The sequence below is a fragment of the Mixophyes fleayi genome, chromosome 2, assembly GCF_038048845.1.
Source record: "Mixophyes fleayi isolate aMixFle1 chromosome 2, aMixFle1.hap1, whole genome shotgun sequence".
Lineage (NCBI taxonomy): Eukaryota > Metazoa > Chordata > Amphibia > Anura > Limnodynastidae > Mixophyes > Mixophyes fleayi.
The window spans coordinates 354,631,966-354,656,406 of NC_134403.1; the positions used below are offsets into that span (position 1 = coordinate 354,631,966).

The 24,441-nt window shown below is 39.5% G+C and overlaps 1 protein-coding gene across 6 annotated transcripts in view; it reads right to left on the bottom strand.

The window, feature by feature from the left end:
* The window catches only part of GRIK1 (glutamate ionotropic receptor kainate type subunit 1), a 353,375-nt gene extending 329,199 nt beyond the window's left edge, over nt 1-24,176 (bottom strand). For all 6 annotated transcript variants that reach the window (XM_075197143.1, XM_075197141.1, XM_075197144.1 and 3 more), the window contains exon 1: nt 24,044-24,176. In XM_075197143.1, coding sequence (XP_075053244.1) covers nt 24,044-24,176 — 133 coding nt within the window. The remainder of the gene's footprint in view (nt 1-24,043) is intronic.
* Between the last annotated feature and the right edge of the window lie 265 nt (nt 24,177-24,441).

Sequence of the window (24,441 nt, forward strand, 5' to 3'; positions counted from 1 at the left end):
TAAACCTACATGTCACGGTTAAATGCAGGAATACAGCTAGGAGCCACAAATATGGTGAAAAACACTCAATGTTTATTTGCTGAAGTGTACAATAGCAGGTAATCATGAGTTTGTAGTAAATACCAGGTGCAAAGCTGATGCAGGAAGCAGGAGGTAATATGAACGTGCAGATAACACCAGGTACACAGCTGATGCAGGGAAGCAGGAGGTATGGAGAGATCCCAAGCAGCAAGTAACCAGAAGCATACCAGAAAGCAGGAACAACAAGTAACAACAGGATGTGACAACAATAACCAGTAATGTATGCTGGGAGTGACAGGTATAAATAGGGGAAACACCCAGGTGCAAGGAATAATTAGTGCAGCAAGGTTAACTCCTAAAGCACAAGAAGCAGGAACAATATGAGCACCTCTGGTGATCAGAGGTACTGCTGCTAACACATAAAATGAAACAAAAATAATAAAGTCCAAAAGTCCAGGAGGCAGGAGCTGCCAATACAAAGCAGAAGGCTGTAGGCAGACCGTTACAATACCCCATGAAATTAATACAACTGATCAAACCATGTGTAGCCAAATTAAAGGATGCTCCTGTGGTTCAACTCTTACTTATAGCAGCAAGATGGGCCTGTGTGTGGCCACTGTTGGTTCGAAATGGTTGAAGAGTCAATGATTATTTTGATGAAGTGTTCGATAATTGGGCAATTGTCTTATATGTCATGTGATTCTAACACTGTAGAGCTGCGTCTGGAAGACGTAGAAGACTAAGCTTTACCATCTCATGTTTGTTGAGCACTGTAGACTTGAGCATCAAGGTACGTGCGCAGGTATACGTGTTGTTCGTACTAAGCTTTAAAAGACTCTATTTGTATAGTTCTCATGTAAACCACGGAATCTCTCAATGTTAGAGCATTCTTCTCCTTATAATAATGATCCTTGGTGAACATTCTTTCCATAGCTTAAATCAATGAGAAATTCAGAGATTACCAGCATTACACGGAGACCTTCTGTGTAAGATTAATTGCTGGTAACCCAATTTCTCTTAATCTGCTACAGTAAAGCCACGGAGAACCCATGAAATTGCTTTATATGTCAAACACTGAGCAGAGGCAGCAACTGGAAAAAATTAGAAAAGGTCTTTTCTGTAAATCAGAAAGTCATTAACTCTTAAAAAAATGGCCATATACTTACGATATGGAATTTCTAAAAATGAGATTTAAAATATATTGGTAATTGCGTTTTTAAAATAACTGTAGATGGGAAAACGCTCTATAGATACTGTCCAAGTGATAGGACAAACCGATGCGGGTCAGCCACTAGCCCAATGCGTTGGAACAATAGTGGAATATGAAATTGTTGTGGCTGGATTGTTGTCAGAATGCACCTGGGGTGAATTTGGGGGCTCGTAATAATTTTGCACTATGGCGAGGGTGGAAAAACTTTAAAAACTAACAACATAAGCCAAAATAGCCAACATGTTTGTCTTTTCTTATTCTTATCAAGGTAAACACAAGAGAAAGAAGAATTGGATAAAACACTAAATGGATGAGGATGATGATGATGATGATGAGGATGATGATGAGGATGAGGATGATGAGGATGATAAGGATGATGAGGATGATGATGATGATAAAGAATTAGAAAATGACAATGAAAATGATGACAAAGTGACAACAGATGGAAATTCACTGACCCTGGTCCTGACCCGGCAGCCCATCTAGCACCTATCCAACTCTTTGCATTAGTTAGATACACAATAAAAACTGTATAGCTTTATGGTTAGGTACACTACTAGAGAGTGTATCTAACGGTAAATTATAGGAAGGCACTACAATCTACAAAATAGATCTATTTGGTTCATTATGACAATTTTAGTTGAAAAAAAAAAAGTCTACAAATTACCATTTAGACAGCACTTGTCCCTATTTCACCACAATTGCCGCATGCACATTTTATTAAGTGTTATACACACAGTGTTTCCTGCTTTGTATTTGCTCAATTCTGACAGCTCAGCCCCAGAGTGGACATGCAACTCAATCACTAGTTTTGCAAAGTTTTGCAAACCTAAGAATATATGTTTTTTTTTTATACTTTTTTTCTGGTTATTTAAATGTAATGGAGGAATAGAAAGGGGAAAAAAATAATAGATGATGAAGCTCATGATGATCATGATGATGCCACAATGAGCAGAAATCAATGGCCAATGAGTATGAACCCCACCAAACACTTTCGCCGTGTTCTGTTTTGTCCCATGCTCTATTTACAGTGCCACAGACCCTTTGTGGCACCTTATAGGCAATAATAATAATAATAATAATAATAATAATAATAATCCCTATTATAGCCTAAGACTGTACATCCTTTGTGTTCGATAAGGAGACCAGCAACTATGTAATGTGTTTTTCTGCAATCTGAATTTCCTGTGAATTTGCAAATGAGCTTACAGACCTTGAACCTGTCAAAATCCACCCACACTTAAGGTGTGACAAACTAATTCTCATCTCTAAATATAACCTAAAATATTATCATGGAAAGTGAGAGGTGACTATCATTTGCCCATACATTGAAAAGTATATTTCGGGGATATTGTAAAAAAAAAATATGGCTGATGACAATGACATCCGGGTAATATTTGATAGTGCCAAATAACTGACACGGTCAGGTTGGCAACAATATGGAATCAATGCAATTACAGCCGTAAAGAGTCTGTTTAGGTGAGGTTTGGTAAACTCACCCAATTTGTTTGTATAAAATGTACATAACAATTTATTTGCAGCATCTCATCATTCAAACACACTGGAAACTAATGAACTATTGGAATGCATAGGAGAAGGAAAGGCTGTTTACTCAGATGAGAATCTCCATGAGACCTGCTACACAGCCCTTCAGTAGCATCTGCACGTCCGCCTCTCCAGATAGCAGGCCGCAAGTACAGCTTACATGAAACACTAAATTCTATTTTGCTCTGCTCACGTGTGCAATAAAACAAAGGAATGTTACTATTTTGGACTTGCAACCACCTCTAAATTAAGTATTTATCAAAGTCTGGGTATTACCAAATTGAATAATATACATGAAATAACTGGAGTGTTTTATTTAATTAAATATGTTCATCATGCTCTCCTTTACTCCACTGCAGCAGGTGGACATGTTAGGAATGAGGGCCTTCTCTAGCACGGCAGGCCAGGGGTGACAGACAGGTTTGCAGACTTGCTTTGCAGAAATGCCCAGTGTGGATTGGTTTATTCACACGCACGGGTGGTGCAAGTGACGTCACAGCAACTCAGTTTCAGCTTTTTGACCTGTATCAATTCCTTCAGGGCACCTGTCTAACAGAGCTGCGTGGGATGTCAGGTTAACACCGAACAATGCATATTACCGTCATGGTTCATATACAAAAAAGTTCAATTTTGGGGTTTAGTGTATCTTTAACCTGACATGTGTGTCCGGGGCTTGATTATCCATTAGGCTGACTAGGATGCAGCCTAGGACGCAAGTGTATTTTGAGGGGGAACAAAATTTCTGAGAGTGGAAATTACCTGAAATTCATTTTAAAATATAAGAGAATAGTTGTTCTCCAAAGAAAACATGAAAAAAAAAATGTAGTAAGGTTTTTTTGACGTATTCCCATGGTAAAGGCTGAAGACAATGAATCATCCTTGGGCGGGAACTTGAGGATAAGAGTAGGAGAGACAAGGATGATGACAGTCGCAAACGTGACAGCCCCCCTCCACCCTCCATGTCTTCACCCTCAGTAACTCACCTTTACGCCTCCGTTCTGATATACAGTTCTAATTTTAATGAAAACTAAAAGAGTGGTAATGATTGCTGTCACTCAACTGAAGCTGAGTTTGGAAAAAACTAAAACACTAAACATTAAATTTAAGGACAAGTTAATTTTTACCTGCCGCGTATTAGCCTGGTATGACAGGGAAGGGGGCGCTAAGGGTATATTAGCCTAGGGCAGCCTGAACCCTTAACCAGACCCTGTTTATGTCATACTTACCAACTTTTTTGTTCTTCATCAGAGATGAAATCTGAGGATGGATGGGGGTGGGACCCGGTGATTCACGCCTTTTTTGCCCTGCGGCCCAATGATGCATATGCATCATTTTGCCACGTAGGTGGGGGCAAAATGACGCAATTCACTGTGAATCGCATCATGGGGGGCAGGGTGCATGAGAATGGCCTGCTCACCCAGAATTCGGGAGTCTCCTGGATATTTTCATCATCATCACCATTTATTTATATAGCGCCACAAATTCCGCAGCGCTGTACAGAGAACTCACTCACATCAGTCCCTGCCCCATAGGAGCTTACAGTCTAAATTCCCTAACATACACACACAGACAGACAGACATACACAGACTAGGGCCAATTTGATAGCAGCCAATTAACCTACCAGTATGTTTTTTGGAGTGTGGGAGGAAACCGGAGCACCCGGAGAAAACTCACACAAACATGCGGAGAACATACCAACTCCATACAGATAAGGCCATGGTTGGGATTTGAACTCATGACCCCAGTGCTCTAAGGCAGAAGTGCTAACCACTGAGCCACCATGCTGCCCTTTTGGGAGAGTGGGCAAGTGTGGTTTATGTGGGTAACCAGACTATTTTTTTTTGTGTGTGTGGTGCTTGCAGTCATTTATCTGACAGCTGAAAAGTAACACTGAAGAACAAAAAAACAACAATATAGTGATTTATATTTAAGAATTCCTGGTACCCATTCTGCTACTGGATTATCTCCTATCTGTGAAATGCAGAGTCTTTTTGTCTCCCGCAGTCATATTAGACGGTGCTACATAATCATCAAGCCTTTCTGCCTGGAGAAGGGATTTCAGTGGTATAAGTGGAAGAAACTTTATATGCTTAGGACACTGCTATTAACGCAGCTGGAATACTAACCAACACGTCCTGCGCACAGGGAGCATATGTCAGTGTCAGACCATGTACATTTTTTGCACTCTTTCCCTAATCATGCCCTTCAGCCTAAGCATTTTTGACAAGCAATAATAAGACCTGTGCCATACATGTGAATATAATTGGAAGAAAGTGAAATATACATTTTGAAATCTCTTTTGCATTCTCTTTAGCATCTACTGAAAATAACCAGCTAGTCGTAGGCTGTACGGATTGAAAAGCAGACATGGCATGGATAGGTTACAGCCAATGCAGAAATTGTACCCCTTGCCTATTAGCAGTGGTAGCAGCCATTTTGTGGGCTGAGCCAATGTTCAGTCAGCCAATGAAATTACTAGGAATTAGTGACATCAGAATAATCAAGGTAACAGGAACACTTTACAGAGCATCATCATCATCATTTATATAGCGCCACTAATTCCGCAGCGCTGTACAGAGAACTCATTCACATCAGTCCCTGTCCCATTGGAGCTTACAGTCTAAATTCCCTAACATAAAGAGAGAGAGACAGAGACTAGAGCCAATTTAATAGCAGCCAATTAACCTACCAGTATGTTTTTGGAGTGTGGGAGGAAACCGGAGCACCTGGAGGAAACCCACGCAAACACAAGTAGAACATACAAACTCCTCACAGATAAGGCCATGGTCAGGAATCGAACTCATGACCCCAGTGCTGTGAGGCAGAAGTGCTAACCACTGAGCCACCGTGCCTTTGTGTATAATGTTCTGTGTAACAGCCAGGGCCTGATTATCCAATAAGCTGACTAGGCTACAGCCTAGGGTGTAAGGCTTTTGGGGGAGGGGCAAAATTGTGACGGAGATAAACTGAAATAAATGTTAAAATATAAAACAATACTTGTTCTCCAAAGTAAAAATAAAACATGAAAGAAAAATTAAAACAAAATAAGAGACAAATATTTTGTGAACCATTTAAAAAGACAAGTGGAAAACGCATGAAGGGGACAGAAGAACGAGAGGGATCTTTATTGAAAAAGATTTGAAAACTTGACTCAGTTTTCAGCCACTGATATTGAGCCAAGGGTGAAGTAAGCTGGGTTTTCGATTAAGGACGAGTTTGCTTTTACCTACCACATATAAGCCTGACCTGGACCCTTAATCAGGCCGTGGTAACAGTTTTTGCATAAATATGTTGATCACTATACATAAGTATTTGTTCCCTGTTAGCAAAATATAATGTTTAATAGTTTCCACCTATAAAAAAAAGTCTGGATACAATATAAGATGTTTTTCTGCAAATACTACTTTTAAGACATTATTAACAGCTCTTTGCAGTTACGTTTAGTTATCCTTAATTATAATTAGGGACACCTGACATAGATTGAGAAAACTAATTTTAATATCATACTGATCGCATATAATATAGAATATGAGATAAAAAGATGCAATATGTGCTATATTCCTGTTTTCAAAAGAGTCTACACAAGTATGTCTCATACTTAAAAGCAAAACCAAAATAGTTTCAGTGCTCATTGAAACATTTAAGGCAGCACCCCCTAGTGTTCATGAGTGTAATTACATTATAATTATCGGTAAACTGTAATTTCGCAGCCATTGCAGTCTTCCTATAGAATTGTGCCTTAATCAGGTGTATTGAGTGGGCCACATCTCAAGTGGGACATTTTAAGTGTAAAAATTAGTAACTGTGTATCCCATATGCTCATACCTTTCTGTGTCATTTTCTCCATTAAACTCTGTGTATAAAGTGTAAAGCACAGAATAATCAGCTATTATCTTGCATATGGTTATACTGGGAATGAAAAACCGCTGTCTTATTCATTTTATTAAGATAAATCCTTTCCATGATCAAAAATTATATTCCCCTTCCCTAACAAAACTAATTTCCTCTATATCAAATTATACAGTTACTGTTTAGGAAATTCTTACATCCTTTTTCATTTTTAGTATGCTTTACAAGTCTGTCTGAATTTGCTGGGCCTATTTATATACATACTTGCCAACTTTTCCTCATTGGCTTCAGGGAGATCCCGGGGGAGGAGGGCATGTGTGGGTGGGGCTTGACGAATCACATCATTTTGGTCCCACCCCCTAAACGATTGTCACAATTTTGTCCAATTGCAGCAGGGGGCGGGGCTATGATGACGCAATATTTGCATAATTAAACCCCTTCCCCCCCACACTTATCTATTGCGGGGGCGAGAACCGGGAGGTTGTCCTGCTCTCCCGGGAGATCTCCCAGAAATGCGGGAGTCTCCCGGACATTCTGAGAGAGAAGGCAAATATGCGTTATAGAAAAGCAGCTAATGAATTTCTAGAGACTGAAGTGTCTTTTACATTTCTGTCTCCATTACTGAAGTCATGTTGTCTTACCTGTCAGTCTTTGATTAAATCTTGGTCTCCGTGAAAATGGCCACCTCCATAGGCATCAATACATGGACATAGGACACAATTTCTGAACTTTGAGAGATCACCCCTATTTCAGGGAGTCTCCCTGACATTCAGGGAGAGTTGGAAAGTATGAATTATAGAGGTGGCCCTGGTCCGTCAACTTTTTTTTTTTAACACACATCTAAGTCTGGAAACTCTGTGATACATTTGGGGAGATTCAATTCAGCTTAATGTATCTCCGAACAGTCCATGGAGACACATTGTGCAGGTGTTGAGGCTGAAATATCTGCTCATTTTTCCTCTCACCCCTTAGAGCAGAGATTCCTTAACGCAATGGGTGACAATGTGCGCAGCGGTGGTGTCCTGGGTCACATCAGGGCCAATTGATCCCCTTCCCCCCAGTGTGTCCATTAAAACCCTCAATAACATTAGTCTTCTCTCCACAAAGATCAGTAGCAGAAGCCATCTTTCTTTTTACATTACAAGAATTCTATTGCGTATGTCACTTCCTTCTCAATGTTATAATGTATGTACTAGCATAAGGGAATGTTAAAAATCAATAGGTTCTTGAACGAAAAACCCCATGATATAAATAATTGTTTTTCTAAGGTAAAGTTGCAAGACCATTCTCTTGTGGATATGCCCCTCCTCCTCATAGCAGTAGCAACCAATCACAACACACAAATCTCCTTATTCCTTCTTAGAGCCCTCCCACTCCCTAACTTTTCATGTGATCTGCCAATCACACAATAAGATAGATAGTGGATGTAAGGCCTTATCCACACCACAAGAACCAGACAGTGCTGAGCAAATAGCCCTCTGTCTACAGTCTTGGCACTTCAAATTCTGCTCTTGCCCTACGCATTAACATATTGCCCCAGACAGGTACTTTGCTCTCTCCTTCCGCACAAACTTCACTCCACCTAGTTCCATGGTCCAGTTCCGGGCAAACCACTTTCAGTATCCACCCACCTCCACTGTAAGTAGAGGTCGGTGGCCACAATATACTCCACCTCATCCATCGTATATGCTCCTGCTGGTATTGGTTCACCTGAAATAATCTGTCACCCAGTGAAGTCGTAATAAATGGGTTTCTTTTGCTAGTGTACCACTAATATAGCTACAATTATACTTTATATCACCCAAGCAGAATTGACTTTTTTTTAATTGCCCTTAGATAAATTATTGTTGCACTTAGACGCAACACAAAACCACACTGGTTACAGTTGCATTCAATGCAGAGCAGAGATGATCTGTGATGGATCCAAGGGTTACACAGATAAACAGCTCTGCCTGATGTTATAAAGGCACTGTAGAAAAACACAGGAGGAAGTCAGAAATATATAGCAATATTGTTTTGTTTTTTTTCTTTTTAAACTGCTGATGGCCAAACCAATAAATTACATTTGTCTGAAGGTGAAAAGACCTTTAAATCAGCACAGAATTAGTTCTGTAAGAATTGTTTTAATATAGAATTCCAGCTATTCTCTGAACTTACAACAGTAACGTAGCCAATTATATTATCCTCCTATGGGATATTTGATGCAAAAGACATGTTCTTAGAATAGAGTACACTGCTCTTGTCCTTTGTGACATTGGCCAATTGACATCATCTCATTGTTTCACAGGCACCAAAAATAGGATGTAAACTTTATGGGGCATGAACTGATTTGTCTGCTTTATTGAGTTTACCTAGACGGATTCGGTGACACACATAGAAACACAGAAACATAATTTCACAGCAGAAAAGAACCCACAGGACCACATAGTATGCTTTTAATGTATTTTTTTTGTTTTTTTTGGTGGGGGGAGCTGTTGTTTCTGGGTTTTATATATTTTCTAATTCTTAACAATAACTATATGTTTGTTCCATGCATTCTAGATTTCTGTTACTGTATTATATCCCACCACAATTTATTTCCGGGAGGCTACCGAAATTCGGGGAGTCCTCCTGGACTCCCGGAAGAATAGGCAAACCTCCCGGATCCTAAAAAATGCAGATATTCACGGCATTGAATATCGCAGGCGGGGCTTAATTGGGGCATTAAGCCCCACCCATCGCTATTCAATGCTGTGGATTCCGTCATTTTATAGTGGGGGCGGAGCTATGGTGACGCAAAGACATGACCACGTCCCCTCCTACCCCTGTCACATGACCTGTCCTCCCAGAGGACAGAGTCATGGTTGCCAATTCCGCGGAATTGGGCTTCTTTTTTTGTGAAGTTGCAGGTTTTTTTCCACTGCCGCGGGTAGCTTGTTTTTGGGCTTGGACACTTTCTCCAAGTCCTCAGGCTGCATAATCGTTTTTTTTTTTTTGCTTTTTTTCCCCTGTTACCATTTTGTGATTGGTGCTTTCAGGTTTGTTTTTTTTGTGGGCGGGTTGTGCAGCGAATTCCTCCAATGAAGTGGCGCTTTGTCAGAGGAGGACGTGGAATAAATCACAGGAAGACGGATCTACAGCAACCTACTGAGATAAGTGCTGTGACAGACACGCGATCGCTGCACTTATAGCAGGTAACACTGCTATATAACACCCTCCCCTCCCATTCAGTAAGCTGCTCATGTCAGAAGACTGATTATACTGTTGTATCATGGGGCTGAGTGGTATAGACATAACAGAGTCCTAAATTACAGCATTTGCTTTTTCATTTGCCATATCAGTGTATAAATGTGTCCTCTTGTGTTTATAAAGGTTTTCTAAATGGAGATTCGGTGTAGAAATTAGTGTTATAGAAGAGGACGGTCGCCTGTAAGTTGGGCTTTTTTGGGGGCTTTTTAGGATTGATTTGGGCTTGTTTTGGGCTTGTTTTTCACTAACCGGTTGCTTGTTTTTCATTTGAGAGTTGGCAACCCTGGACAGAGTCAGAAAGTCAGCAAGTATGATCTATCACTAACGTTCTGTGTGTGCTCTAGAAATCCTCTTATGTTTAGTCTTCCTGAACTGTATTAATAATGTCGGTATATTAAAATGTCTCTATCATATCATCTCTGTCTATTCTGTAATGTTGAACTCTTGAAGTGTTTCCTGATAAGTTGTGTTATACAGTCCAATGCACCATTGTGTTAGACCTTCTCTAAAATGTCTCTATTTTAATAATGCGTAATATCTTTTTACAGAACTGTACACAGTACGCAGGGTGGTGTCTCACCAGTGACCTGTAGCCTTATAATACCTCTTCCTATACAAGTATTCTACTGGCGCTTCCCTCCGTTTGCTTTCATAAAATCCCCCTTTTTCTAGGTACAAACTGGCGCTTGCAATACATTATTTTTAAATGCAGGTAAATACGCATAAGCTTCATATAACTTTATGTATGTGTTTAGGAAGCATTTAGATGCATTTGCAAGTTTGCTTAATTTGCCTTTTTTTTGGTTAAACGTGTATTTGTGATGAAACAAGAAGCTGTTATCTTGTTCAAGACAAACTACAGTATAGACCTTACTCAACCTATATCAAGGGTTATAACAAGGTACAGGAGGGAAATATTCTTCAAAGAAAGAGAAGTATTAGAACACGAGGACATGTACTGACACTGGGGGGAAGAGAAGTATTAGAACACGAGGACATGTACTGACACTGGGGGGAAGAGAAGTATTAGAACACGAGGACATGTACTGACACTGGAGGGAAGAGAAGTATTAGAACACGAGGACATGTACTGACACTGGGGGGAAGAGAAGTATTAGAACACGAGGACATGCACTGACACTGGAGGGAAGAGAAGTATTAGAACACCAGGACATGTACTGACACTGGGGGGAAGAGAAGTATTAGAACACGAGGACATACACTGACACTGGGGGGGAAGAGAAGTATAAGAACACGAGGACATGTACTGACACTGGGGGGAAGAGAAGTACTAGAACACGAGGACATGTACTGACACTGGGGGGAAGAGAAGTATTAGAACACGAGGACATGCACTGACACTGGAGGGAAGAGAAGTATTAGAACACGAGGACATGCACTGACACTGGGGGGAAGAGAAGTACTAGAACACGAGGACATGTACTGACACTGGGGGAAGAGAAGTACTAGAACACGAGGACATGCACTGACACTGGGGGGAAGAGAAGTATTAGAACACGAGGACATGTACTGACACTGGGGGGAAGAGAAGTATTAGAACACAAGGACATGTACTGACACTGGGGGGAAGAGAAGTGTTAGAACACGAGGACATGTACTGACACTGGGGGGAAGAGAAGTATTAGAACATGAGGACATGTACTGACACTGGGGGGAAGAGAAGTATTAGAACACGAGGACATGTACTGACACTGGGGGGGGGGAAGAGAAGTATTAGAACATGAGGACATGCACTGACACTGGGGGGAAGAGAAGTATTAGAACACAAGGACATGTACTGACACTGGGGGGAAGAGAAGTATTAGAACACGAGGACATGTACTGACACTGGGGGGAAGAGAAGTATTAGAACACAAGGACATGTACTGACACTGGGGGGAAGAGAAGTATTAGAACACGAGGACATGTACTGACACTGGGGGGAAGAGAAGTATTAGAACACGAGGACATGTACTGACACTGGGGGGAAGAGAAGTATTAGAACACGAGGACATGTACTGACACTGGGGGGAAGAGAAGTACTAGAACACGAGGACATGTACTGACACTGGGGGGAAGAGAAGTACTAGAACACGAGGACATGTACTGACACTGGGGGGAAGAGAAGTATTAGAACACGAGGACATGTACTAACACTGGGGGAAGTAGGTACAGAGGAAATGTGAGGAAAAACTACTTCACAGATAGGGTAGTGGATAAGTGCAACAGCCTCCCATCAGAGAGGGTAGAGGCTAATACAGTAGAGCAGTTTAAACATTCTTGGGATAGACATAAGGATATCCTTACAAAGAACTAAGAATTTATAATAAAATTTGTGACCTTTCACTCGCCAAACAAGTGTCACGTGTCTTTATTTATTTAGGTACGATAACTCTTGGTGAGTGCACACAGGTAAAAGTAAAAGTGGAAATCAACCGCTAGGCAACTTATTCTTTATTTATTTTTCGGCGGCACATTGGCACAGTGGTTAGCATTGCTGTCTCACTATGAGTTCAGTTGCAACGAGTTCTCTATCTGTGTGTGGAGTTTGTATGCTCTCCCCTGGTTTACATGGGCTCCCTCCGGGTGTCCCAGTTTCTTCCCACACTCCAAAATATACTTTAGTAGGTTAATTAGCTACTGACAAAAAAGACCCTAGTGTGTGTGTATGTATAGTAGACAATTTAGACTGTAAGCTCCAATGGGGACAGGGACTAATGTACATTATTCAATAGTCTCTGTGTAGTAGGATGGCACTATATAAATAAACAATATTAATAAACAATTCCAAGAATTTTTAGTTCCGAATTAATTTATTGTGTGATACTGTATCCGATGCCTTTCTAAAACCTAGGTAAGCTCTATCCACTGATACACCCTGATCTATCACTTAGTTGCAAAGTCTAAAAAAATGAACTATTTGTATGACACGATCTCCCAGCAGCAAATTAATGCTGCATTGGATCCTGTGATTTGCTTGTCTCTAAAGTGTCAATGATTCTTTTTTTTTAAAAGTGATTCCTTTAATTTCCTACTATTGCTGTGGTCTTTAGTAATTATATTCTTCCCGGCTGCTTTATTTTGTGTAGTGGAACTAAATCTGCCGTTCTCCAATCACCGGGAATTATGACTGTGAACAGTCAAAAAAGTTTGGTTAATTTACACTTAGGATAGGTACACACTGGAGAATTTTCCTACCGATGTGTTATCTACAACGACTTTACCTTTAACCAAAGTTCCGATCGCTCAGACGATTAATGCGTACACATTAGTCACGTTTTAGACGATTAACGAAAGACCCCCCGTCCGGACAGCGACTTTCCACAGCCATATTGTCATGAGCAAAGATTAGAATTTTGTATACAATGAAACGACTTATGAGGTCCATGTAACGATATCCTCAAGAAACTTAAATAAAGGGCAGAGCATGTTCAATAGTAACCACCCAAACCTCATAAAAAAAGCGAGGGTAACACCTTTTCGTTTGCATGTGTACAGTGTACGTTTGTTCGTAACCGCACATCAAGGAATTGTTTTACTAATATGGATACTGTTGAAGAACAACAAGCAGCTGCTCTTTTTCTGCTCACTGTGGCAAGAAGACTGCAAGTACAGACCCGAAGGGAAAGAAGAAGAAAGAATATATCTTGTTGGACCAAAGACTGGTTCAAGAGGAGATAGTCATTCTCTCAAATGCCCCTGCTGCAGGAGATATGGGACAAGAACCCCGATGACATATAAATAAAACATTGTTATTTTATAACACCCCACTGACAAAGGTTTATAATTAAAATGGGCGACATGTGCTGTACGCATTAATGTAATAGACACCTTCTATTTCTTGACCACCTATTTACCAAATAAGTGACGTGTTGACACCGCACCACATGGGACTGGTACAGGCATCAGAAATTAGCATACACCCGCCCCCAAAGGAGTCACAGCTCAAGGATCTATCAGCCGTTGCTCGTGGATCGATCAGAAACTTATACACTCTACATGATCGTTAGGTGGATTGGTCGGAAAATATTAAACAGTACGACCATCCAAATGAGCCAACAAAGGGCACTTTGGAGCGACTTTCGACCATCGTGTCGCTATACACACTAACCCGACTTCCGACCAAACGGTCGTATGTCGGCTGATTTGCCCGATTATTGGGTGAATATGCTCCATTGTGTATCCAGCCTTATACTTTTTTTTAACAATACTCTTTTTTAATACTCTTGTATGTATACCATCATGGACCAGTGGTGGAAGTGTATGTGTATAGGGTGCTATGTCATACCGCAACTTCTCCTACTGCTTTCATTGTAAATTCTATTCACTTACATATTTCATACACGTCACATCTAAATTTCCACTTTGACCACTGATCTGCACTCATTGACTTATCTCCTTTTAATTTTGAGAGTTTAAGTAACACCTCTTCTGTAGTAAATATACCTGTTTACAGCACATTAGGGTATAGGTGGCCACTTTGAATTTTCAACAGTAAATACTTTGTAATAATAATAATAATAATAATAATAATAATAATAATGATTTTTTTGTCTACTACAATATGGAGAATCAGTTTAGTCTTGTAGCGGAGGGGCAGCCAGGGATTCCATGTGCAAGACAATTTATTCTGAGTATTATGAAGAATGTTAGAAATATATTCCATACAATAGATTTTCCAAGGTCACCCTTTTATAATGACTGTGCAGTCTTTTCTTCTGTTTGCTCCTTAGCCTCTTCTGTTGTGTGTTTAGTCACTTTTAGACTTGCTGTATATATTTTTTAATCCTCCTCTGGGTCTACCTCTATTTCTTATATAGGGTTTTCTTAGCGCTTAGCAAACAGCTGCCACGTTCTTGAAGAACCCTTTTGCTTTTCTCTTCCTTTTTCTTTTAATAACGTATCTGGCACAACGTTCTGTTGCATTAAATAATGCAGTTTTTTTCCACTGTTCCTTCAATCCTCTTGGCAATGCTCAGCCTGTCATAGATTCACGTAAATGGTTTCTCATTTGACTAAAACCGGCTTCTCTGAAATGTGAAACATTTGTTTTGTTGATGTTCTGCCTTATTCCTGTCTGTATATAAAACCAAACTGACCACTGATCACTAGACCCCAAGATCTCACCTATAGATACAAATGATACTACATCTCTATTTGTCAGATAAAGTCTGTGATTTCTTCCTATCGTGTGATTCCCTAACTAATTTCTTTAGAGATGCTGAATTCAAGCAAACCAGAACGTCAGTACTCCTGGCTGATATAGCAATTAGCACATTCCAGTCCCCATCAGGCATATTGAAGTCTCCCATAATTATCACCTCACCTTTCATTGACATGTCAGTGGTTTCCTCTATTAATAATCTATCCAACTCCTCCTTTGGTCCTAGTTGTCTATAAATTATTCCTATTCCAAAAACCTCTCTCTCTCATCAATTTGTGGAGCTTTGACCTCTCTCTGTTAAAGAAAATCTGTCATCTTGTGTAACATCTCCTTTTGCATAGAGCATTGTGCACCATGTATTTAAACATCTCCCCCCCCAAAAAGTCTATGTAATCCCTTCATGCCCCCTTTATCTGGGATAGGGCCTGACATATCAGTACTTGCTCTATGCAAATGGCCTGATGTGGCTTCGGACAGACTGAGACTTGGGTCCTAGAACAATGACACACTGACACTCAGGTTCCAGAACAATGACACACTGACACTTGGGGTTTAGAACAATGACACTGACACTTTGGGTTCAGAACAATGACACACTGACACTTGGGGTTCAGAACAATGACACACTGACACTCGGGTTCAAGAACAATGACACACTGACACTTGGGGTTCCAGAACAATGACACACTGACACTTGAATTCCAGAACAATGCACACTAACAATTGGATTCAAGAACAATGACACACTTATACTCGAATTCCAGAACAATGGCACACTGACACTTGAGTCCCAGAACAAAGACACTGATACTCGGGTTCCAGAACAATGACACACTGACACTTTGGTCCCAGTACAATGACACATTGACACTTGGGTTCCAGAACAATGACACTGAGACTAAGTTCCCAGAACAATGACACACTGACACTTGGTCATTATGCTCACGTTCAGGTGGTTTCTGAAATACATTTCCTCTAATTTTTTACCATCTTACGTGGCAAAGGACCTGGGAACAGGAAAAAAACTGCCCGGGAGTCTGCAGAACACAGTGCTACCTGGATCAGTCCATACACATACAGCGTGTGAAGATATGTTATGTTTTCCCCTGGGGCCATCCAGGGATTCTGTTTTTTCTTATTTCACATAAAAGGAGACTTTACAAAAGGTGTCAGGTTCTCCTTAAAGTTCAATGACTTGAAATAAAGTATAACATGAATTACAGTTATTATGATCATCATCAAACTTACTGACCAAGCTAACACTCTCTATACAAGATGTGCATATTGATGTGCTCTTAAAGCTTAAAAGCATAATAAAAATAAGGGTGGTTTTGGGTAATGTAAAACATTTCAGTTTATTCTCTTTTATGTGTAGGGTGTATTATTGTTCTTTCTATTCTTCTCTTCTCTTATTTTGCATTCTATCTTTTCTTTGATCTCATTCCCAGTGGTTGCTTTCCTACGCTTTCCAATTTGCTACCTTCTCATCTCATTTCAATCTGTTCCACCGCTGTGATATATAATTACTCCTCCGTTAGAGTGCACGTAAATGGAAAATAAAGTAGTAGATATAAACAGCTACTTTACAACAAAAGTCTGTGGGTCACTCACAGACCCAGACAACATATACATCTAAATAGAGGTAGCAAAGTGTTAATTCAGAAGGATAACTATATTCTGTAGGTATCAGACATAACGTTGCTCAAATCTGGGTTGTTTATCTATTTTTGATGATGTGGATGCATAATCCGAAACAGTCAGCGGTGTTAGTCTAGGTCAGAAACGACCTATGTGGTGTCTCTGTACAAACTACAGATAAATAGCTGAGCACATAAATCTGCAGGTTTTGGGTGACATTTAAAATAATATATGTATATATGGGTCTAATTCATCTAGGGACACATACTGAGCGCAACATGCGTTTTAAAACAATATCGGCTCATCAAGGAATGAATCTCAGATACGTGCGCTGATGAATTCGAGTGTAGGTCCTCTCTGCTCTGCTACACAGTGCAGGATACGTCCCAAGCCTATGTGGATTATAAATTTGCAAAAGAAGACATAGAAAAAAATAAATATAGAATTAATGGCAGAAGTTAACGATAAAGAAATTGATGATTAAACAGTAACAGTGGGGTTTAATTTTTCCCTGAATGAACTGCATTTATTAGGATGTTGTTAATGTCTACTGAACATAAAATACAATTGTACAGTTGCTCCTGACTGCAAGCACATGTTATAGCATGCATACAAGGCTGTCAGACTAGTCCTGTAGCTGGATCAAGAGATATGGCAGAAAAACAAGTAACTATGGCATGACTATTGCTGGATTCAGACGTGGCTGCGTGTGCTTGAGATTGGCCCTTGGTGTGATTTGACACAGATAGATATGAAATAGATAGATAGATAGATAGATAGATAGATAGATAGATATGGGCAGTACGGTGGCTCAGTGGTTAGCACTTCTGCTTCACAGCACTGAGGTAATGAGTCGACTCCTGACCATGGCCTTATCTGTGTGGAGTTTGTATGTTCTCCCCGTGTTTCTGTGGGTTTCCTCCAGGTGCTCTGGTTTCCTCCCACATTCCAAAAACATACTAGTAGGTTAATTGACTGCTATCAAATTGACACTAGTCTGTGCATGTGTGTTAGGGAATTTAGACTGTAAGCTCCAAAGGGACAAGGACTGATATGAGAGTTCTCTGTACAGCTCTGCGGAATTAGTGGCGCTATATAAATAGCTGGTGATGATGATGATAGATAGATAGATAGATAGATAGATAGATAGATAGCTATGAGACAGACAGATAGATAGATAGATAGATAGATAGATAGATATGGGCAGTACGGTGGCTCAGTGGTTAGCACTTCGGCTTCACAGCACTGAGGTCATTAGTGGCGCTATATAAATAGCTGGTGATGATGATGATAGATAGATAGATAGATAGATAGATAGATAGATAGATAGATAGATAATGTGTCATACAGAGGTTATTTAATACTGCAATCTTACAGCATTTGGAGCCTCAATTACTACTTTGATTATAGGGGATAATGGTTTTTCCAATATCAACCCCCCACCACTTACATCCTGGTACTTCTGTCACAAGCAGTCATGCTCTCGCTAACTGAATCACATGGGTAAACAGGCCACTCCCTCCCAGCACACTCACTGAAATACTTTATGCTGCTGTGAACAATATAATGATGTGATTGGCTACAGAATGTTGCATCCCTGCCCACTGCAATTCCAGTCTGAGACAAGCATCGGATAGAAACTGAATATAATAAGGTAACCAACCTCTTAATAAGTTGTAATGTCCATAGTGGATAATCCGATTTTTGCTTTCTTTTTCTAGAAGGATGGCAGGCAGACTCTGAATGGTTGCTATGGGCAACACCACCTTTTTGTTTGCATTAGATCCATAAATGTCCACTGATGTTCTGCCCTGACATGAAGGACACCGTCTTCTGTCATTGTGGTGGCTGATATTTCACAAATCATAGCTGTCATAAACTGGTTTGTCTTGCTTCTAAAAAGAAGCTAGATGGCCAGTCTCATTTTAAAGGATACCGATATCTAAAATATAGGTTGTCTATCTATCTATTTCATATCTATCTATCAATCTATCAATCTATCTATCTATCTATCTATCTATCTATCTATCTATCTATTTCATATCTATCTATCTATCTATCTATCTATCTATCTATCTATCTATCTATCAATCTATCTGTCTGTCTATCTATCTATTTCATATCTATCTATCTATCTATCTATCTATCTATCTATCTATCTATCAATCTATCTATCTATCTATCTTTCTATCTATCTATCTATTTCATATCTATCTATCTATCTATCTATCAATCTATCTGTCTATCTATCTATCTATCTATTTCATATCTATCTATCTATCTATCTATCTATCTATCTATCTATCAATCTATCTATCTATCTATTTCATATCTATCTATCTATCTATCTATCTATCTATCTATCTATCAATCTATCTATCTATCTATCTATCTATCTATCTATCTATTTCATATCTATCAATCTATCTATCAATCTATCTATCTATCTATTTCATATCTATCTATCTATCTATCTATCTATCTATCTATCTATCTATCAATCTATCTATCTATCTATCTATCTATCTATCTATCTATCTATTTCATATCTATCTATCTATCTATCTGTCTATCTATCTACCTTTCTATTTCATATCTATCTATCTATCGCATATCTATCTATCTATCTATCTATCTATCTATCTATCTATCTATCGCATATCTATCTATCTATCTATCTATTTCATATCTATCTATCTGTCTATCTATCTATCTATCTGTCTATCTATCTATCTACCTATCTATTTCATATCTATCTATCTATCTATCTATCTATTTCATATCTATCTATCTATCTATCTATCTATCTATCTATCAATCTATCTATCTATCTATTTCATATCTATCTATCTATCTATCTATCAATCTATCTATCTATCTATCTATCTATCTATTTCATATCTATCAATCTATCTATCAATCTATCTATCTATCTATTTCATATCTATCTATCTATCTATCTATCTATCTATCTATCTATCTATCTATCTATCTATCTATCTACCTATCTATCTATCTATCTATCTATCTATCTTATATTCATAAGCACAATGTAAATATTATACAAGATAAAGGCACCATGAACCCAAAGCACTTTCCAGCTCAATCACAGTGATAAGTCATGGTAGCCTCATTACAGAATGCTTTTAATTTAATTAAGAAGACATGTCATATGGTAATAATTCCATGTGCAGTGTCACCTCAGAACAAAGTCATCTTTATAGTATCTAATTTCACAAGACTGTACAAGGACAAGTGTTTTATGAGGAGTCGAGTACAGTCATTACAAAGACATGAGCTCAGGGATAGCCTCACAGGGTGAAAAACCTATTGAAGACATCTGTCTCCTAGAATTCTTGATGCACTATATATAGTGCAAAGTTGGCTCTTCCTTCAGCGTCAATTAATTGTATTGAAACAAGACAATCATATCCAGGAAAGGACGCATTATATCGGTGAAATGAATATCCCGCGCAGACTACAGGATTATATCCTTTTCAAACCGCCAGAAACTTTTTAACTTTTTATCTGGTCCAGAAAGTATCCCAGAGTCAGCTCCAGAGATCCATCAGAACAAGAGACCTGGGACCTCCCTTCCATAACAAAAAATCTAATGAGGCTCAATTGATGCAGCGTGTACATGTACATGGTCCCCTCTGGGTGTACAATCTGGTTAGATACAGAGGCTGCCAACCACTATCCTCTTTTCCACTTTCATCCTTATTATACCGTAACCCTGTACAAAGGCCTTTGTCTGCTCTGTCTCAACCCGAGATTAACCTATCACTCTCTATTTGGTCCCACCGCAATAAATCATTTCCCCTAGCCCTTCTTCTACACCTTAAGGATATGTTACCAGCAGAGCCACACTAGGGCTGTGCGAGAGGGGTCACCGGCCAGGGCGCAACGTTGAAGGGGGGCGCAGTTTATGGATATTTTAGGTTCATTTGATTAAAATTAGGGTCTAGCGGGGCGGAAAATTTTCTTCTCTTCCCAGGCGCAAAAATTTTAATTTACGGCTCTGATTCCAAATATGTGGCGACAAGTATGATTTGTAATCTCTGATCTTGGTAATTTAAAAAATCACTTACTGATGCAATTTATCAATAAAATAACCCAAGGGCACTTGAGCACTGCTTGTCTGCCCTGCTATAATGGTCCAGAGCTGTAAGGGGTAACTTGGGAATAAGTACACGTACTAGGCCCCTACTTTCAAAGATATTTCTACTCTACCAGGGACTACACCTCCTCTTGATACGACTCTTTATTGCCACACAAATGATGAATATAAATGGCACACGGATCTGGGGGGGGGGGGGGTCTTGTACTTGGAGGACTGGTCTGAGATCTGGCAGGGGTAAAAAAAACAAAAAACTTCTATATGAATCTGAAAGAGAGAATGACTATACGTTATTATATTGGTGATATTACATCCCAATAAGACTTCTTAATATGTTTTCCCAATGTTTCAGAACTATGCTGGATAGGCTGAAACCAGAAGAATCCTTTTCTCCATATTTGGTGGGATTGTTGGAAAACTCAAAGATTCTGGCAGGAGGTCAGAAATCTGATTTTGAACATCATCTCAGTGGATGTTCTCCCCCATGTTCCTAAATATCAAAACAAATTGATGTGATACGTTGTTTTAAGCAGTCTCCTGCTAACTAGAAGCAGCAACTAGACCCATTGTCTTCTCCCCTTGGTCACCAAAAGAACATAGCAGATTTAAGAGATGAAGTATCGGACGTGTGTCTTAAGAAACTCCTCTTTCTCCATATCTGAGACCATGGGGTATATTTTCTAAACTGCGGGTTTGAAAAAGTGGAGATATTGCTTATAGCAACCAATCAGATTCTTGCTGTCACTTTGTAGAATGTACTAAATAAATGACAGCTATAATCTCATTGGTTGCTATAGGCAACATCTCCACTTTTTCAAACCCGCAGTTTAATAAATCTAGCCCCAGGGCTTCTTGGTCACAGTTCCGTAATGAAACTCTTCCCGTCTACTTAAACCCTTCAGTTTCCTGGAACGTCTCAGTGTGAGGGTTATTTGGGATTTTCCTCCTGAATGGATCCCTCACCCTTTTCCCTCCTTCTTCTACCCCTTCTTGTTCCCTTACGTTCCTTCTCTCTGTTCATATCCCTCTTTCTATTCTTCTGCTTCACTTCCTTACTCATATAAGATATCAGTTTCAGATGATCAATCCAGGCATTATAGCCATCATCATCATCATCATCATCATCATCATCTATTTATATACCATAGTTTACAATGTGTTCTGTATGTTTGTCTATTATTGATTCAACTGTTTAATTCAACATTTGGTTATATAGCCTGTTTATGTATCTCACATAATGCACAATTTGATATCTTTAATAAACAGTTCTATATAAAATAAAGGAAATATACTAATCCCTATCCGAAACTGATAGTGTCTAAGAATTCATCCCAGTCTCTAAACCTGTAATAAAGTGACCAGACTATGACATCGCAACTGATTCTTATGTATAGAAAATTCATCAAGTAAATGTATTTATCCTTTCTATGTATGGTACACTGTATACGTTTTTAGAAGAAGACATGGATTTGTAAGTGTGTGTATAGGGTTAATCTTGGCAAGAATGGCAAATAAATGGAAAGCCTATCGTATCCCTAGAAGCTGACATACGTATATACTCATACAGTGATACAGCAAGCAAAAGACTATGAAACATCATCAATCTTCCATATTAATTATGTGGTTACAGTATTATAGACTAGTTCTTCAAAAAGTTTCCCTGGGTTGGCTTTATGAGCGACGTACTGCTCCCCATTCAGAGTTCACTAATTGTTTTCTTGGTAACATTGCAAACTAATCATTCATAACAATTACTGTGTGGTAGAAGCACAAAGGATCACACAGCTGCTAAACATGAATTTTACTATACCCAAGTATGTATCTAATGATTATGTGTCTGCTTTACACATGGAAACACAGCTATTATACCAAGGGAAACCAGTGAATATACAATAGTGGTATTTATATTGAAATATTCCAAATGAATGGATGCATTTTGCAATTATGTGAGGTGGTGCAATCACCCCTTACGTGTATTTTCTTTATGTATCACAGCTCCGTTTCAATATTGTACATGCAAAGAAAGAGGATATCCTGTAATTGTGTATTTGTGAATGAAATGGAATGTTCGGTGCAGAATTTCATTCGGCAACAGATTGTACATTTCATTGTTGTGTGAAATAACTTACATGTAGTAAATACGTATTGATGGCAAACGATTACACATACTGATATTACAGATATAAAGTTTATAAATCTTGCTCAATAAGATGCCACTAAGAGTAACATGTTAATAAAGTACAGAACACAAAATGTATAATGATATTCCTCCACATGGGCACTGAAATAATTGTAGACAGTCTTGTCCTACTGTTCTTACACACTTTATGTCAAACAATCACCCACAACCCAGAGTAAGTGCTGTCCCAGGCATTGTATGTAAATAGACCTCAACTGGGCACTCTTCACGCTCAATACCCCCCTTTAAAAAGGAAATTTGGTGAATTAGTTTAAAGCCACTGGCATGCTGTCCCCTAAATTGTATACTTCTGTAGGCATATGCCCAGTGTGCCCATTGGAAAATTAAAGCATGCCTAATACAACCACATAACCTGAGCAAGTAAGAAGCATACTGTATGCAGTTAATAAATATCCCTTTATTTTGTCTCAGCAGAAGTGACAACACAGTGAAAGGATGAGATAAGGTTATATCTGGAGATAATAGCTCAGTGTGTAGGTAGATAAACTGCTCTTTGTGCAGAAGAGAGGAAGCAGCAGGCTGTGAGAACTACCATGTCTGTGAGTACAACCAGACCTGTGTAGTCTGTGTTATGGTAACTGGCTGTCTATGCCGCGTGTGTTCTCATACTTTGAGGGAGTTCTGGCAGATTTCTCACATCAGCACCCCCTCCATGCTGGAGGACCACAACAGAAACCAGGATGCTTGATGGGGAGGGGGGGGGGGCATTCACTTAATAGAGGGGGGGGGGGGGCTGGCCCCGTATCATGATTAATACTTTTGCAAACAACTACTATGTCCCACAGGTAAGTATATAGAGTTTATATGCATGCATTCCACTTTATTAGCATCCCATTACAGAAATGCTGCTTTAATCTGACTCAAGGACATACAGAGCACAGCCCAAACCCTGATAATTTTCTTGTTGGCTCTTGTCTGGTGTTTTTTTGGGATTGAGGCTGCTAAAAGGAGGCACTGAAAGGGTTATGAGAGCAGCATGTGTCTGGCTGAGTTGTGAAGTTGGAAGGAAAAGTCTTCAGTTATGTATGTACACAGATTGCATTACCAGTGACTAGACTGGTACTCACCGATCCGTAGTACTTGTTGGGACGTCTGAGGGATGATGCCAGAGAAGATGCAGAGAAGAGGCAGTAAAAGTCCACAGCTGGCAGAGAGATCCATACTCAACAATGACGGATCGGTGCTGCATATGCTTCTCATCCCGTTATTCCCTAGCAGTCATGAGCTATGTACCCTGGTTGTAACGAGCAGATGCAGCCACCTCATCCTATGCTTTAGTTACTTGTTCTCTCCCTTACTGGCCAGCTCTCTCTCTCTCTCTCTCTTTCTAGCCCATCACTGCATCTCTTGTGTGCATCCAAAGGCTGCAAGGTCTCTCTTGCTGTCCGCAGGCAGACAGGGGGTCTACAGCTTGCTCTCCAGTAGACACACCAGCCAGAGCCCTCTCCAGTAGGGAAGTGAGGAG